Raw genomic sequence first — 16,736 nt, 5'->3', positions numbered from 1 at the left:
CTCCTGGATCTATTTTCCAGGTCAGTGGTTTTTCCCATGAGGTATTTCACATTGCCTTCTATTCTTTCATTTGTTTGGATCTGTTTAACAGCATCTTGATTTCTCATAAAAAGTCATTAGCTTCCGTTTGCTCCAATCTAATTCTGAAGCCATGATTCTCCTCATTGAGCTTTTGAGATTCTTTTTCCATCTGGCAAATTTGGCTTTTTAAGGCATTCTTCTCCTCATTGCCTTTTTGAGCCTCTTTTGCCATTTGAGTTAGTCTATTTTTTAAGGTATTATTTTCCTCAGTCAGGCTGTTGACTCTCATTTCATAATTTTCTTGCATCGTTCTCATTTCTCTTCCCCATTTTTCCTCCACTTCTCTTATCTGCTTCTTAAGGTCCTCTATGGCCTGTAACCAGCTCTTATTTTCCTTTGAAGCTTTTGGTGCAGGAGTTCTGACTTCACTGTCTTCCTCCTATGCCATGCTTTGCTCCTTTTTGTCCCCAAAATAGGAATCTAATGTTGGAATCTTCTGTCTGCTTTGTTTCCTTTGCCTGCTCATTTTGCCACTAAATTACTTGACTTTTGGGCTTTTTGCCACAGTAGGACTCTGCCACCAGACAGGGGAGCTTTCGTCCCAAATGCTGGAGTTTTCTCAGCTGCTGGAGGTATTAGATGGGTGCCCTCTCTGGGGCCTCCATACACTCTGGCAAGCTGGTCACACACCCCAGGACCTCCACCCTAGATTGCAATCCAGATCCAAGCAGGTTAAAGCAAGAGCAATTATTCCTCAGACTGGTGCTTCCCCCTCTACTTTGCTTGCAGGCCAGGAGTTGAAGCTGCCACATGGCGCTGGCTGGCTGTGCCAGGTGTCTCAGCAGCTTCTCGCTCAGGGGGGTAAAAGCCAATGCACTCCCACTTACTGGGTCCCAAAGTCCAGACTGCACTGAGCTCTCACTTTGTCCTTCGCATTTATGTGTTGATAAATCTGGAAACGGCCACAGCTGCTGCTGATCTGGAGTCCCTCTGGCTGACGACTGGTCAGGCCCGCCTTGGGGCTAAACCCTTGGCATGGGGCTGGGCTGGGCTCCCAGCTGCACAGGCCAATTCCTTCCGGGCTGTCCTCAGCGGGAGGTTAGCTTCTCTGTGTCATTTTGTGGGTTCTGCAGCTCCAAAGTTTGTTTAGAGTCCCCTTTTTACATGGATTGGGGAAGGTGGAAGCCAGAGCAGCAGGGAGGGCCTGCTTCTACCTCAAGCATTCTTGATGAAAAGACCCGAGTTGAACAGAAAATTTGACTTTCAAATACAAGAAGCAAGAGAAGCATGAAAAGGTAAACAGGAGATAGAAATCATAAGGAACTTACTAAAGTTGAACTATTTACATTCTTACATTGAGAGATGGTATTTGTAACCCATGACATTTTTCTCAGTATGAGGATAGTTGAAAGGAATACATATGTATATGTATAGGTGTGTGTATATGTATACGTATATACATACATATACAGGGTAAGTTGAACATGAAGGAATGATATCTAAAAACAAAATTAAGAGGTGAGAGAGGAATATATTGGGAGGAGAAAGGGAGAGATAGGATAGAATAAGTTATCTCACATAAAAGGCAAGAGAAAGTTGTTACAATGGAGGGGAAGAGCAGGAAAGTGAAAAGGAATGAGTCAACCTTGCTCTCATTGTATTTGACTTTAGGAGGGTATAACATACACACTCAATTGGGTATCTTGCCCTACAGGAAAGTATGGGGGAAGGGTCTGAGAGGGGGAATGATAGAAGGGAGAGGGCAGATTGGGGGAGAGGGCAGTCAGAAGCAAACGCTTTTGAAAAGGAACGTGGTTAGAGGAGAAAATAGAATAAATGGGAGGTGGGATAGGATGGAAGGCAATATAGTTAGTCTTTTACAGTGTGACTCCTATGGAACTGTTTTGCATAACTACACATGCATAACCTATATTGAATTGTTTGTCTTCCCAGTGAGGGTAGGCGAGGAGGGGAGAAGGGAGAGAATCTGGAACTCAAAGTTTTAAAAACAGACGTTTAAAAAGAATTGTTTTTAGATGCAACTGGGAAAAAAGATATACAGGCAGTGGGGTATAGAAATCCATCTTGCCGTACAAGAAAGTAAGGGGAGCCATAGAGGGGACATAAGAGAGGGCAGGCTTAGGGAAGGGGTATTCAGTTTGCTTGCCACCCTGGGGTGAGGAGTAGAGGAGAGATGGGGAAAAAAATTACAATTCAAAATCTCATGGAAATGAATGCTGAAAACTAAAAAAAAAAAATAGATTACCAAAAGAAATTTTTTTTTAAAGTAAAAAAAAACGTGATGAGCAGGCAGACTTCAGAAAAACTTGGAAAGACTTACATGGACTGATGAGTGAAATGATGAGGACTAGGGGAACATTGTGCATAGTAATAGCCACGTTGTGTGATGACTGACTTTGGTAGGCTTAGCTCTTCTCAGAAACGCAAGGACCTAAACAACTCCAAAAGACTTATGATGCAAAATGCCATCCACATCCAGAGAAAGAAACGTGGAGTCTGAATGCATATGGAAGCATGCTCTTTGTTCCCTTTTTTGTTTTTTTTTCCTTTCTCATGGTTCCTCCCATTTGTTCTAATTCTTCTATACAACATGTGAAAATGTTTAAGAGAAATATATGTATAACATGTATAATATAATGTATACAATGTGTAATATATGTGTAATATATCAGAGCCTATATCAGATTGCATGCTGTCTTGGAAATGGGGTGTGAGAGATGAAGAAAATTTGAAATTTATGAAAGTGAATATTGAAAACTAAAAATTAATAAAAAAAAATATAAAAAGAAATATTATTTTGCTATAAGAAGCGATGAAATGAATGGTTTCAGAGAACCCTGAGCCCAGAGTAAAGGGAGTAGAACCAGGAGAACAATTTCTGTGATAAAATTTTTAAGATGAACAACTTAGAATTCTGATCACTGCAGTGATCTCTGTGATTTTGCACAAGTATCACTGAAGCCTAAGATGCTTCTTGACAGAGAATGGAGTTTCTTTTTCTTTCACTGTGTATATTTGTTAAAGGGTTTGATTTTTTTTTCTTTTTTTCTCCAATATCAGAGGGGTGATAGGTAACAAGGAATAGCAAAAAAGAGAAGAAAGAAGTTCTTCAAGCTATCTTTAAAATTTTCCAGAGAAAAGAACAAAAGAAGACCAGAAAGAAAGTCAGATAAATAGGGAAGCTTTGAAAACTGCAGATTAAGCTTATATATATTTAAAAAAGAAACACAAGCTATCCAAAATAGAGGTCTGCAGTGTCATCTATGATCCCTTTCTGTTTTATACTAAGTATCAGTTCATAGAATTTTAACTGTTTCTCTGAATTCCTCATATTAATTTCTTATGGCACAGTAATGTATTCCATTATATTAATGTACTAGCATTTGATAAACAATTCCCCAGTCAGTGGGTTCCCAACCATTTTATTTCCAATTGGGTCTCCAATGGATACTTATTTGGTTTCTTTGCTACCATTATCATTCTGCTGCTGCTGCTGCTCTGTGTGTGTGTGTGTGTGCGCGCGCGTGCGCGCGCACGCACATCTCTCACATCTCTACATATACACACAGCCTTTCTGTATTTGACTTTGTTGGAGCTGTGGTTAGCAGTGGATCTCTGAATCAGAGGGTATAGACAATTCAGTCACTTTTTCAACAAATGATTCCAAATTTTTCTCCAGAATAATTGGGACATTGGAACCAGTTACAGCTCCACCAGCAGTGTATTAATATGTCAGTTCCTGTCTCAGGGGTGAGGGATAACCTTCTTTTGGACTCTGGGTATCCTAGGAAGCAGCTGAAGTTGCTTTATCTTTTGTTTATAATTTCTGTTTTGGAAAGGTTTGAGAAGTCATGATTAGGGATCTGAAAAAAATGTTGAGTTTGCCATCTTTTGGCCCACGTGACCCACCAGAGCTGGGATTTCAACTCAAGTCCTCTGACTCCAAATTTAATGTTCTTTAACTATTGGATGGTGCCTCCAAACATGAAGTATATATGAAGTAAATACAAAATAATTTCTGGCATCTGGGCATTGGCATCTTGGGGGGGGGAATCAAGATAGGCCTTGTGTAGGCAGTGTAAGTGGAATCTTAAAGCCTGGAATTCTGAGAGGCAGAGGTTAGGAAGGAATATATTCTAGGCTTTGGGGTAGCCAGTGAAAAGGCATTGAGATAGGTGGTGAATTGCTGAATGTGGACATCAGTATATGAGGCTAGTTCGTTTGGATTTCACTTGAAGGAGAATAGTCTGTATTACATCTGGAAAGTTAGACTGGAGTCAGCAAAGGGCTTTTACGTGCCAAGCAGAGACATATGGTTTATCTTAGAAGTAAGGAAGCAAGAATATAAGACTCAGAAGATCTTAGGATCAAGTGGCAGGGCAGATGTTAAGGTCAAATGTTCTTCCATCTCACTTGAAAGGCTTAGAATCGGTAACTTCCATTTCATCTGAGTGGTATAAATAGTTATATCATTCTTCTAAGTTGATATCTCTGATAAGAACTTGGTGGCCAGAGAGAGGTGAAGAGGGCAAATGAGAGGGGAAAAAAGGGTGAGTGTGTCCTCAACTCCTGGCTACTTCATGGGATTTCTCTGTACTGACTTAAAAAATTGCTATATCATGGGCCAAATACACTGTGTACTATAGTGCATAGTGTTGGACTTGGAATCAGGTGCGCTTGTGTTCATTTCCAGACTCATGTCACTTACTAGCTGTGTGACCCTGAGCAAGTCACTTCCTCGTCTTTAAAATAATATCCCTTAAGCAATTCCTGTGAAGATCAAATGAGATTAATATGTGAAATGCATCATAGACCTTAAAGTGCTAGGCAGATTTGAGCTACATGAGGCTACTTGGAATTTAGGAAGAAATCTGAGAAATGGTCTTTAATCTTTTCTTACTTGGTTTATTCTTCATTAGGGCGCTGTCTTTAATCTGGAGTCAGAAGAGGAGGACCCTGGAATTATTGCAGAGGACAGCAATGATATTTATATCCTAACCAGCGACAATTCTGCACAGGTCACTCCTCCAGAATCTCCAACTGTGACCTCTTCCTGGCAGTCAGAAAGCTTACCTGTTTCTCTGTCAGCAAGTCAGAGTTGGCATACAGAAAACTTACCAGTGTCCTTGGGTCCTGAGTCCTGGCAGCAGATAGCTATGGATCCTGAAGAAGTTAAGAGTTTGGATAGTAATGGTGGTGGGGAAGAAAGAAGTGAGAACAACTCTTCTAATTCTGATATTGTGCATGTGGAGAAAGAAGAAATAGCAGAGGGAACAGAAGGGGCAGCGTCAGCTTCTGTGGCGCTGCAAGTCCAAGAGCACTTCCAGGGTTCCCCTGCCCTGTTGCTTTCAGACACCACTGCTGCCTCTTTGTTAGAGCCAGGACAGGTCACAGAGACTATTGCTGTTGAGAAAACTGGCCCTGCCACATCTTCATTTGTAGTACTTGAGGAGGAAGAAGTCAGAGCAGCAAAAGAGAAGTTGGTTGGACTGCAGCTCCCCACGCCAAGTCATCCTCCATTGAAATCAGGCCCCAAAGCTGATGAACGGGCACCTACCTGGGAGCTTAAGAAAATACTGCCTCAGGAAGGAGAGATGAAAATAAGGAAGGAGGGCCTCTCTGAAGGCACATCTCCTGCTGGAGAAGAGAAGCACATTTTGTTGCCAGAGGGCAAATCTATCCTGCTCTATGGTGGTGCTGCTGCTGTTGCCATGTTGGCAGTCGCAGTTGGAGTGGCTCTGGCACTGAGAAAGAAATAGCAGATCGTATGAAGGGAATGAAAACAAAAAGATGGCCACGTTTGGATTTGGAGTGAAGTTACTCATAACAAAGTCCACAGGTGTCTGTTCATCCTGTGCATCTCTGTAAGCATGAAAGAGAAGGGTTAATTTCATGGAATCTGAGACGAGAGTTCCTGGGGGCAAAAGAATTTAGTGGCAGACTACTCAAGCAACTGGCCTGTCTGCTGTTTACCCCCTGAAATTTCTAGTTTTCTTAAGGTACTGGCTGTTGTTGCAGCCACACCAATCCATCCCTTCTCCTTTTCTCTACGTCCTCTGCCCTGTAGCATGAGGGAGCCCTCCCCTTATGTTTCAGCTGCCTCTCAGGTACTGCACTGCTCCTTTTCATCCCCAAGTTTCTTGTAAGTCCCCATGGGAGAGTGCTTGCTCTATACCTCTGCTCTTACCAGTCAAATCCCCAAAGCTTTCTACAGCTCTGCCTTGTAAAGATGCTGCCTTTAGAACTCTTACAAACCACCCCCAAACCAGAGATATCCAGGGTTCCTTACGCAGAGTACAGGGCAAAGCACCGTCAATCAGAATGAGAAATTTGAGTCTTACTTAGAGAATGGTCAGATCAGCTGACCTGCTCTGGTTCCTTTTTATAATCATCCTATTCACCTTTCTGGTCATATCCCTCAGTGGTGGAATCAACTCTATGGTCACTTGTCTGTGACAATGCTTTCTCATTTGCTGATTGTCTTTCCTACTACATATCCATCTCTTGACAGGTCATAATTCAGTGTGATGAAGATTCAAATACTATTGTTTATGGAGCCAGAAAGCCATTTATATTTTGTTGAGGTCAAGTTAGGAACCTGGGGAACCTGTAAAATGAAAGACTAAGGCCTACTCTGAGGTTTTAGTTTGTCCTGGTCGTTCCAGGATGTTGTCACTGTAATCTTGGTTTTTTTCATGCTTCTTCCTCCAAAGTAAAGTGATATAGGCCAAAAGGAAATCAAAGCAACGGTTCCCAGTCAGTGTTGTTTCCATTCAATACAATCTTCCATCTCTTTGGCAGTGTTTCAAATTCCTTCCCCAAAAGAGGGATCGAACTATGTCATTTCATGCTTTTAAGGTCATAGTGTTATCATGCAGATGACACATGCCTGATGCAAAAAGCTATTCACATGCATCAGAAAATGTAAATTACTTTTTTTGATCTCGTAATTTGTAATAAAATTAATTTGAAAAGATGTCTACCTAAACTTATCACGTAAAAACCTTCGTGTTTTATATGTATTTTATTTTTAGGTTTCTTTTCATTTAAAAAAATAATAATTTTTTTCCTGGAGCAATAGTTGGCCAAGAAAATAATAAAAAATTTATGTAACTTCTGTAGCTTTATAGATGCACATCCTGAAATTTACTTAGGGTTTTATGTTCTCTAGGTTTTAGTGTAGCTCAAGAAATAGTCAGGATTAGCACAATTTTGAATGAATTTAAAAACCAGAAAACCCCTTGAACACTAACTCTTTGAGATGATGGCAGTCATATTTGATTTGTATGCATTTTAATTTCTGCATGTTGAGTTTTGTGTTTTTAATAGTAACTCTCACTGATGACTAAGATGATAATGAAGAGAACTGATTAGTTTATCTTGACTTTTCTTAAATAGTAAAATAAAATCTCCATTCTTGTATAATTTTAAAACCCTGGGTTTCAAAGCCCAGTGGCTGGTGCTGAATACATAAAAGAGGCACTAATAAAGGCAAACCCAGGTTTTTGAGCTGTTAGGGGAATTTTAACCTTATGAGCTTATTGTGTGTGTTGCTTGCTTTCTTTTCCCTTCAAGAAGGAGATGAGAAAGAAGAGGGACCTAAAAGAACATGATTGTTTTAGCTCTCACAGTATGGGTTCACTATGTTTGCTTTTCCTTCTGTTGAACCCAGCTTATTTTTTTTGCCATATTTGCTGTAAAAGTTAAATAGCAATTTCTTTATCTCTTCCCTTAAGGTCCCTAAGACCTTTTTGGTTCTTGGATAAAGTGGTATAGATTTCCTATGTATTAATGTTTCCACTGCCCTTCTGACTCTGTAGATCAAAATTAAAATGAAGACTCAAGACATCTAATTGGTTTCCAGAAATCATCTTTTTAATATTCAGTCATCCCTTCTTGTTTACCCTATTTTTAAAAAGGGTGATCCATTCTTTGGAATGTTGAAGAATACATTTTTTATCCTCAAGTTTCCTGTTCCATGATTTGGATGGAATATATATCTCCTTAATAATTTATTTTAAAACAGCAAAGAGCCAGGCTAAAAATGTAGAAATAAGAATTTTATCCTTTTTTCCATGCTTAGGCAAATCAGTTTTCTTCCCCAGAGTCCTTCCTCTGCCGTACTGCAGGGTATTATTCTGTGGGTGCTAAATTAATGTTTTAATGATAGCTGGGCCGGGGGGGAGTGCTAGTGTTAACCATTTCTTTCACACAATTTTCACACTTAGGCATCCAAATCCTAGGTATCTTCTATGCATCATTTATTTTAAACACAATCCTGGTAAGTTCAGACACTGGTAGAGTTTATTTTTCCCCCCTAGTGGAATAAGCAATGGACATAGTCAGAAATCTTGGTTTCCATTCTATGTTCTAATGCTGATTGACTGTGACAGATTTCATTGGTCTATATGCTCCATTTTCCTCTTATGTAAAATAAGTTTAATAGTTTATGTCTTGTCTGTTTTCTGAAGGTTAATATGTGAAGCAATATAGTAATACCTTCAGAGATTTCTAGGGTTTTCTGTTAGAAATTTTATAAAAATTAAAGGGTCTATTTGTAGGTCATCTTTCCTGTGTTTCTTTCTGTGGTAACCACCCTCAAAATTTTTCTCTTTTCAAATCACCATGTAAGAATCTGCAAAGAACTTGAGTTGGTGATGACAACTGTCCCACTCTCTGAGACCTCAAAAGAGTGGCTTCTGGGGTTGAGCACTCTTCTGCTGGATAAACTGTCAGTAGTTAATGATTTCTGTGAAACATTTTTACTTTTGGTGTAGTTTGTCCTTTATATAAAAAGCATATTGCCCATAAAAAAGCATATTTACCCAGAAGAATTAATCTTGTCACTTAGTTTATCTTCAAATTCTTATTTGACATTAGGAAAATATATTCTCTTTTCTCTTGGAGTATCAGGTTCTACTTTTCAATGTGAAATCTCTCTCCCCCTCCTACCACCATCCATTATGAGAAGGTTGATCTCTGGTATGACTTGCCTAAATTAGGATATATTTTTTCCCACGTGAGAATTACTTTTCCTGTAAGGTTATGCATGTGTTCATGTTCATGACTGTATGACTGGCCCTGAGTTAAATTAGGAAAAAGGGAAGCAGGCTGTGAGACTATTTTTCTTCACAGTTATTCAAGATTTTGACTGTATACACCAAAAAGGTAGTAGAATCAAGGGCCTCTCTCAGAGATGAAACTCTAGAAAATATTAGGGGAATACATTCCATTTGGCTTTTAAAGGAACTGATCTGAAATTTTGTGTAATATCAGGGAGAGAGTTCTCATCTGTGAAAAAAGAGATGAGATCTCGATCAGGAGTGGAGAACCTGCAGCCTTGGGGCCACAAGGCCTTCTAGGCCCTTAGGTCCTTTTGACCCAGTCCAAGTTTTATAGAACAAATCCTTTTATTAAGGGGATTTGTTCTATGAAGTTTGGATTCAGTCAAAGGGCTGCACTTGAGGACCTAGAGGGCCACCCACAGGTTCCCCATCCTTGGTCTAGATGCTTACCCTTCCAGTTCTAATTCCTACGATCCCATGATGTGGATCGTTGGAGAGACAATAAGAGACAACTCAAACTTTACTAGTGTAAGAAAGTTGTTATCGTTAGTACCAATCTTTTATTAATTCTTTTGGTTTATAGATTAAGAATGAGTTTAGACCCATTAAGTGCTTTTGTATCTTAGGAGCATACAGTTTGGGTCACTCCATCATTCTCCATATGCACCTTTCTTTCACATCTCTCTATTCTCCATGGGGGCATGCACCAACCCTGCTTAGCCCTGCTGGAAGTAATTCAAAACCTAAAAGATGTTGCTTACTGTCACATAAATAAGTCACTTAACTTCCCTCTCACCCCAATCAGGAAAGTTGTGTTAGCTAGTTGACTACACATTGAGCCAGTGTCTGACTATTGTCAGCACTTTGATGCAATGTTAATGCTCTTGCACAAAACTGAGGCCTATTGCTAGGTAACGAAGTCTTCCTAGGCATTCTGTACTTCGCCCTATGACTATATATTCAAGGACTATAGAAGATAAAAGGATGAATTGTGGCTCCAAGGTGAATACCTTTCTATAAGCCAAAACTAGTTGCTTTATAAGATTTAAAGGCAAATAGGTATTTTCATTCTGGCGTCGCATTATCTGAAATTGAAGAGCCAGCCCACCCTATGGGTTTTATAAGTGTCTAGACTTAAAAAGAGATATATAGATATAGATATATCTATATAGGTATATGTATCCCTCTAAAGACTAATGTTAGGTGACCCTAGCCTAGGCTAGGTTGCTATTGTTAGTAATTGGAAGTCACTGGATCCTTATGTTTACACTACATACAACCAGTTACGTGGCTTCTCAGTATGTAGAACTCAGGTTGAAATTATGCTCAGGGATGTCTACTAGGCATTGTAATGGGCCAGAAAGCAGGGAAGGCTTAAGGCAACTGGGCAGAAGGGAAAAATTTATGATTAATGCTCACCATTAATGAATTTCCTCTGTACTACTGGGGGGAAAGCTAACTAAAAAAAAAAAAACGTATTTTCTATTTAGAGCACAACTTTACTATTTGAGGTATCTGGCTTGTTACCCGACTTTAGCAAGTGTAAGAAGGAAAGTTGGCACCTCATTTTGTGAACTAGTATAATTGTTCCTGGTGCCTTCTAGCAGGAGCTTTGTGCTTTTGTAGGGAATTTTTTGATCATCATTGACTGAAATAATCCATTCCAGATCTGTGCTTTGTTGCCATTGTCTTTTTTCTCTTTTCTTCAGATTAAGTGCCTCATTTCCTGCCTAACCAGTTTCCTGACTGGTTTTGTCTTCACTATGTTCTCATCTAAAAAAATACTAGAATTCAATGGGAATTTAATAAATCCAAAATCTCACAATCTTGTTTGTTCTTTTTCTATTTATAACCACGGTCTGCATTCAGATTATTCCAGTATCTGGTTTATCCAGCTCATAGGTAGTGGTTGTTATTTTCTTATATTTATTTGTTGCTTGTGTTTTGGCCATTCACCCCTTGTGAAATAAGAAACAAACAAAAATCTATTGGTTTTGTGGGTGAGCAGGTTGGGACTAATGACCATTTGAAGTTTGGGGGACATTCCTCAATTTCTATTACCCACAGAGAATTTGCAGCACTAGACCCCACTCAGTGCAAATATCTGCAAATGGGCTGTGCCAACAAAGCCAGATGCTGGGAAGTACCTGCTTGACATTTTGGGTATGAATTGAGCACCTCTTAGCAATGATGATCAGGTTGGGGAAGAGGTGAGGCCTGTAATGATTTATCATTTTACATGCATCACCTTGCTTCTAGAAACCCCAACATCTTTGGAGGAAGGAGTTTTTGTCTTTTCCCCAAGGGAAACAAATTAAATAAACCATTCTATGAATTTGAGAAAGTCAGCTTTCATTTATCTACATTTGTATCATCCGTGGCCAATTTAAAATCCTCCAGCCCATCTGAGTGGCCTGCTGACATTTTGTGAGAACTCAAGTCTTGAAAATTAATTTTAAGGTAGGGTAACTTCCCCAATAACTAATAACAGACTCACCATGTTGTGTTAGATTTTTGTTATGTACCTGTTTTATAGATCTATATATGTATGTATAATAATTGCCTGTATTTAGTGATTGAATCCTACTCCTCATTTAACTAAAACAAAACATTGGAAAGCAAAGTCTGCTATTGTTGCTTGACCTTTTGAATTATCTAAGTCACTGCCCTTGACTATGACTGGCAATTTATGGTTGATAACTTACATTTTAATTGTTCTTTTTTGCTGAAAATTTCTCCTATCCTTCCCTAATTGAGGAACTTAATGTATTGATGCATAACACATAAAAAATGAACAAAGCATATGTGAATAGCCAGACTCCCTCATATTGTTATATACTGATTTATTTTTATCAATAAATTACTTGTTCATAGGGACTTAATTTTTTTTTTTTTTTTGCTTTTTGGAGGGCAATTGGGGTTAAATGACTTGCCCAAGGTCACATGGCTACTTTTTGTGTTAAGTGTCTGAGGCTGGATTTGAGCTCAGGTGCTCCTGACTCCAGGGCCAGTATTCTATTCACTGCACCACCTAGCAGCCCCAGAGACTTAATTTTTTTTAATGAAAAGGCAGCCCTTAGTTCAAGCTTCTGTGTCTTTGTCCTCAATTTGCTGACAGTATTGTGCTGTATTCATTTTAGGATCTGTTTGCTCTTTGCAGAATCTAGCCAGGGCTGAAGATAGTAACCTCTGTTTTTTCCCATGACTTTCTAGCTCTTCAACTTCATTTGAGTCCTGAAGATTACCTCCATTGCCTTAAATTCTCTAATTTCCAATTTGAAGGCAGAAAGTGGGATTTCTGAGCTCATGAAATGCTTTTCTTAAAATTGCAGTGTATCTACCCCGTTTGATATATAAGGGAACTGAGGTTCAGAGAGGTTGTGACATGAAACAGACAATTTAGTGGTAGAACTGGGATTTTAATTGAGGTCTGGCTCCAGGCACAGCAATCTTTTCACCACCTTTGCCCTTATCTTTCTCTGCTTATTGCTGATCTCTATTCTGTAGGTCACACATTTTGTTACTAGACTTTGAGGTGACATTCCTGCTTGCTTGGTTTTCAAACCACTAATGTTTTGGTTTAGCTACAACTTATTACATGTTCTAAGTAACTATTAGATTAGAGCCCAGTCCTGTTTAATACACAAGATAGAAAAAAAGTGTTCCCTTTCTTGATAATCTAAACTAATGATCCACAAAAGAAGGGTGTGTGGATTTTGATGAAATCCATTTGTTTACAGGATGCATTCTTATCTTTGTTCATGTCCCTTTCAAATGACAGTGTTTACATTTAAAACTAAAATCATATGAGCTTTTTCTTGGTCACTCTGAAAAAATTCTTTTGGCTGGATTAGGCTCATTAGAACAACTCTGGGTGTTGTATATGAACACTAAGTCAAGGGCATGAACTGGATCTCATTCTCACTTTCGAAGAAAAGCCATTGTTGTCCTTGTAGACTCAGTGCCTGGGAACTCTGTAAACTGGCACTGACTGAAACAGAGGGTTCCATGAGGCTATATGTCAGCAATCTGCCTATTTCCTAATTCTTTCTGGAGCTGTTAGAATGGTATCTGTCACGGGGATTGCCTTGGAATTAATCACATTGAGGAGAAGGGGAAGATGATTCTCAGCTTTTCTTTGACCATTCTTGCCTGGTAATAGGTACCCCTTTTTAGCTCTTTTATGGGTTAGCCAGGTTTGCAGAGAATGGGGAAGCTAATAATGTGATTCAAAATCAGAATATGTGAAAAAGTATTGAGCAGTTTGTGCTATACAGGGTGTGTTCCACAACACCTTCCAGAAGACCCTTGTCATTGTAAGGAACAGTCAGTCTTTCTGTAGTACAAAGTCTTGGCTTTCTGAAGCCCAGGATGGTCCTCTGAAGAAAATGTAGTGATTAACTAGGCCACAGGCCTTTAAATAACCTTCTTCCCTACGATCACTTGTTTTCTGGTTGAAGCTTGGTGTCAATGACCCATGCAGCTGTGGCCTAATGCGTTGTTTGAGTGCAGCACTTTAAATCAAAACCTTTTGTGCCATTTGGTTTTTTAAACCAGAACAATATTTACTTCTTAAGTGTTAAGAAGTTTTCTCCATCCCTAGTGGAATATATTTAGTTTCTAAGAGGTATGTACATTCTTTCTCCAATCTTCCCTTTCCTTTAGATGGAACAGTGCTTGCTGTAAGACCATACATTAAGGTTGCACTTTAATAAACAATAAAATTTTTTTTAAGTGTACAGTTTTTTCTTATTCTAATTACATATTTTAATGGTTATTGACTCAGGAAACTAGCCACTTGTCCCATTCTGGCTGGTGAGTTATTTCATGAAGGTTTTAAAATTATTTTAAAACAAATTTTAATTAGAGTATAAACTCCAATCCATCTAGTATGTATGTCTTTTAAGGCATCTCCAGCTTTCTTATGTTGTTGTCTTAAACATGGTTTTCACACACATTGATAACCAATTTAAAATTTTATTCTGAATTATAAAAATTACCAACACAAAATTGAAACATGATTAAGTTACATAAAGTATTTACCACATTCTAGAAAATGAGAAATGTCATAATAGAACTGTTACTAAAAACTGTATTCAAGTCATCAAATAAAATTTCAAGTATAAAGCAGAAATTTAGCCCTGGAATTTTATTGATACTTTCTTTCCATTCTTTTCTGTTCTGCTGGTGTTAAACAATAAATCTCTATAACTGCCAGTAGTATCAAACTCAACTACAAATTGTACCACTAAACTATACATAAGGATCCCTACATATTGACTTAGAAATACTGACATCTTGGTTCTATATTTTTATTTATTTAAATGTTTTTCAATTATATTTTAATCTAGTTTGGGCCACACTTGGGAGTGCCCCAATGTGGCCCCCTGTGTCTGACCCTTGTGTACTACCTAACCTATGTCAAGAAATGAATGACATAACTTTGGCTCCACGGCAGGTCTGCCTGGTCGTGAATACAGAAGGTCTGCCTGGTCGTGAATACAGAACCGGTGACTTCGCATTATAACAGAGAGCTCTGTTCAGGGGAACAGGAAAAGTATCTTTTCTGTTCTCCACCAAGTCACCAAATTAAAAGTTCTGTTTTAAATATCCAGGAAAACAAATACCCAGCATCTTGTCTATATTCATCGTGTCTTTATTCTCAAAACATAACATCTAAAAATTTTTGCTTGTCCTGTTCCATTAGACACTGAACTGCTTTCCCAAAAGCTGTTATATATTCCAGTGTTTGGGTAAATGGCCTGTGCAAGGTAATCCATTCAGTCCATGTCCTAGAGAAAAAGACAAGAACACAAGTTAGAACCAATCTAATGAAATAGCCCTTCCTTTGGGAATCCAGAATTAAACCTGGAACAAGACCCTAGAGGTCACCTAAGTTTAGTCACCTTATTCTACAACAGTCTAGCCAAGGTCACAGCAGGTGAGCTGCAATTTGGATCTAGGTCCTCTGACTATAAAATGAGCAAGTACTCTTTCTTATTATACCAAAGTGTTTTAATGTATTGTAATTATTGGTGTGTGACTCCAGATGCTGCTGGGTCATAAATGAGAGCAGCACAGTTAAGATTTTTAAAGAAACATTAAAAGAGAAACCCCTCTTCTACGTGGCTGCTACAGCCATGGCATCTCAGGCCCCTATAAACATAGCATATTCAAATTAATCTGTTCTTAAGGATAACCAGTCCATGCTACTGAGCGAGTTAATTTCCCTTCAACCCTTTTAGGCTTCCTAGGCCTATAGCTATAGGAAGACATGTGAGATGTGTGCAAAAACATCTTGGTCACCTTGACAACCATTCTCCATAACATTTCAAGTTTGACTTGAAGACTTGTATCTATTGAATAAACTGCCCCTCAGCTTCTTCTGTGGTACAGGCAGTAATCAAAAACCTCAGGACTCTTCACCATAATCTTTTTGCTATAGCTATCATACCCATTTGACTTTTGACGACTTGGACACTTGCTGCTGAAAGCAGTTACAGGAACTTTTGTCAGGACGACTTCTTCAAAACTCAGTTTGGTTTAACCTTTCAGTTCTTGCTACACCCTTCCTCTACCAGGTATATGGTACTTTAAATCAGTATTATCATAGCAACTAAATGCAGTTGGTAGTCTTGAAACAGTGAGTTTTAGGAATCATTGGTGAATATCAGGAAATGGTGGGAAGTAAGCTTAATCATGTAGAAACTGTAAAACAGCTCACGATATCTGTTTAAAAATTAATCAGATACACACTGAACCTTTCATTGAGATGAAATGCTTAGGCAATATGGATCCACTTGTAACTTCAACATTGATTCAAAACTTAGGAGATAACTGAGAGTCCTGGTGATGGAATGAGTGCCTTTAAAAATTTTCAGGGACTTGAATATGGAAATGAGGTGCTCCAGCACAGGGAAGATTTTAAATAGTTCTTTGTGTACTTTTCCCTTTGAATTTCTCCTGGCCCCCTTGTTTTCAAATACATGGTTTTAAACTATGCTAACTTTTCATGAAATAACAGAACAAAAACGAGTCTTGGCCATCTTTATCTATTGGCCTGTGAAGCTGTTACTTATTCTACCAGAAGCATGACAAAACTCCCATCTTGTCTGCTAATAACTGAAAAAGTTAGAGGGGAGACAGGCCTTAGACTGAAGTTCAAAACCATTATCCGTATCTCCTCACTGCATGAAAACAAACCTCTACAAATGCCTTATTTCCTGAAATTAGGTTCAACTGCATCAGTTTTATTTTTGGGTATGACACCAGAATCATTGGTAGCGAGTGCACAGGTGGTCCATGATTGGTCTGAGCATTCATTGCTCCCTTCTCGGCTCTGGAACTCCCAAATAGGCTGGAGCTGTCTTGATTGGTGAGTAGAGTACCAAACACCTAGCCTATGTCAGTGACCCAGACCCCTCTTCACAAGCCATCTACCTGAGTCAGCCTGCAATATGCACAGACACACACACACACACACACACACACACACACCCTGCTTGTAGACACAAAAATCTATGTATGCACTGTTGCATTGCTTCTAGAAAGACGATCAACTCACCATATATCCCTAGACCCAAACTCCTTTCCCCATGTCTTATTTCCTGTTTGGTGCCTCCTCTGCAA

General features: G+C 38.9%; 2 protein-coding genes across 4 annotated transcripts in view; one reads left to right on the top strand and one right to left on the bottom strand.

The window, feature by feature from the left end:
- BCL2L13 (BCL2 like 13) overlaps positions 1 to 14,241 on the top strand; it is an 83,351-nt gene extending 69,110 nt beyond the window's left edge. For all 3 annotated transcript variants that reach the window (XM_069094299.1, XM_069094300.1, XM_069094301.1), the window contains one exon: positions 4,962 to 14,241. In XM_069094299.1, coding sequence (XP_068950400.1) covers positions 4,962 to 5,801 — 840 coding nt within the window. In that variant the 3' untranslated portion in view covers positions 5,802 to 14,241. The remainder of the gene's footprint in view (positions 1 to 4,961) is intronic.
- BID (BH3 interacting domain death agonist) overlaps positions 14,069 to 16,736 on the bottom strand; it is a 53,076-nt gene continuing 50,408 nt past the window's right edge. The window contains exon 6 of the mRNA XM_069094305.1: positions 14,069 to 14,899. Coding sequence (XP_068950406.1) covers positions 14,888 to 14,899 — 12 coding nt within the window. The 3' untranslated portion in view covers positions 14,069 to 14,887. The remainder of the gene's footprint in view (positions 14,900 to 16,736) is intronic.

This window comes from Petaurus breviceps, unplaced genomic scaffold (assembly GCF_028583685.1).
Source record: "Petaurus breviceps papuanus isolate PSGF00001 unplaced genomic scaffold, PetGlider_PUasm1.0 216, whole genome shotgun sequence".
Lineage (NCBI taxonomy): Eukaryota > Metazoa > Chordata > Mammalia > Diprotodontia > Petauridae > Petaurus > Petaurus breviceps.
The sequence above is the reverse complement of the archived record's forward strand: the minus strand, read 5'-3'. Positions and strand labels throughout refer to the sequence as shown.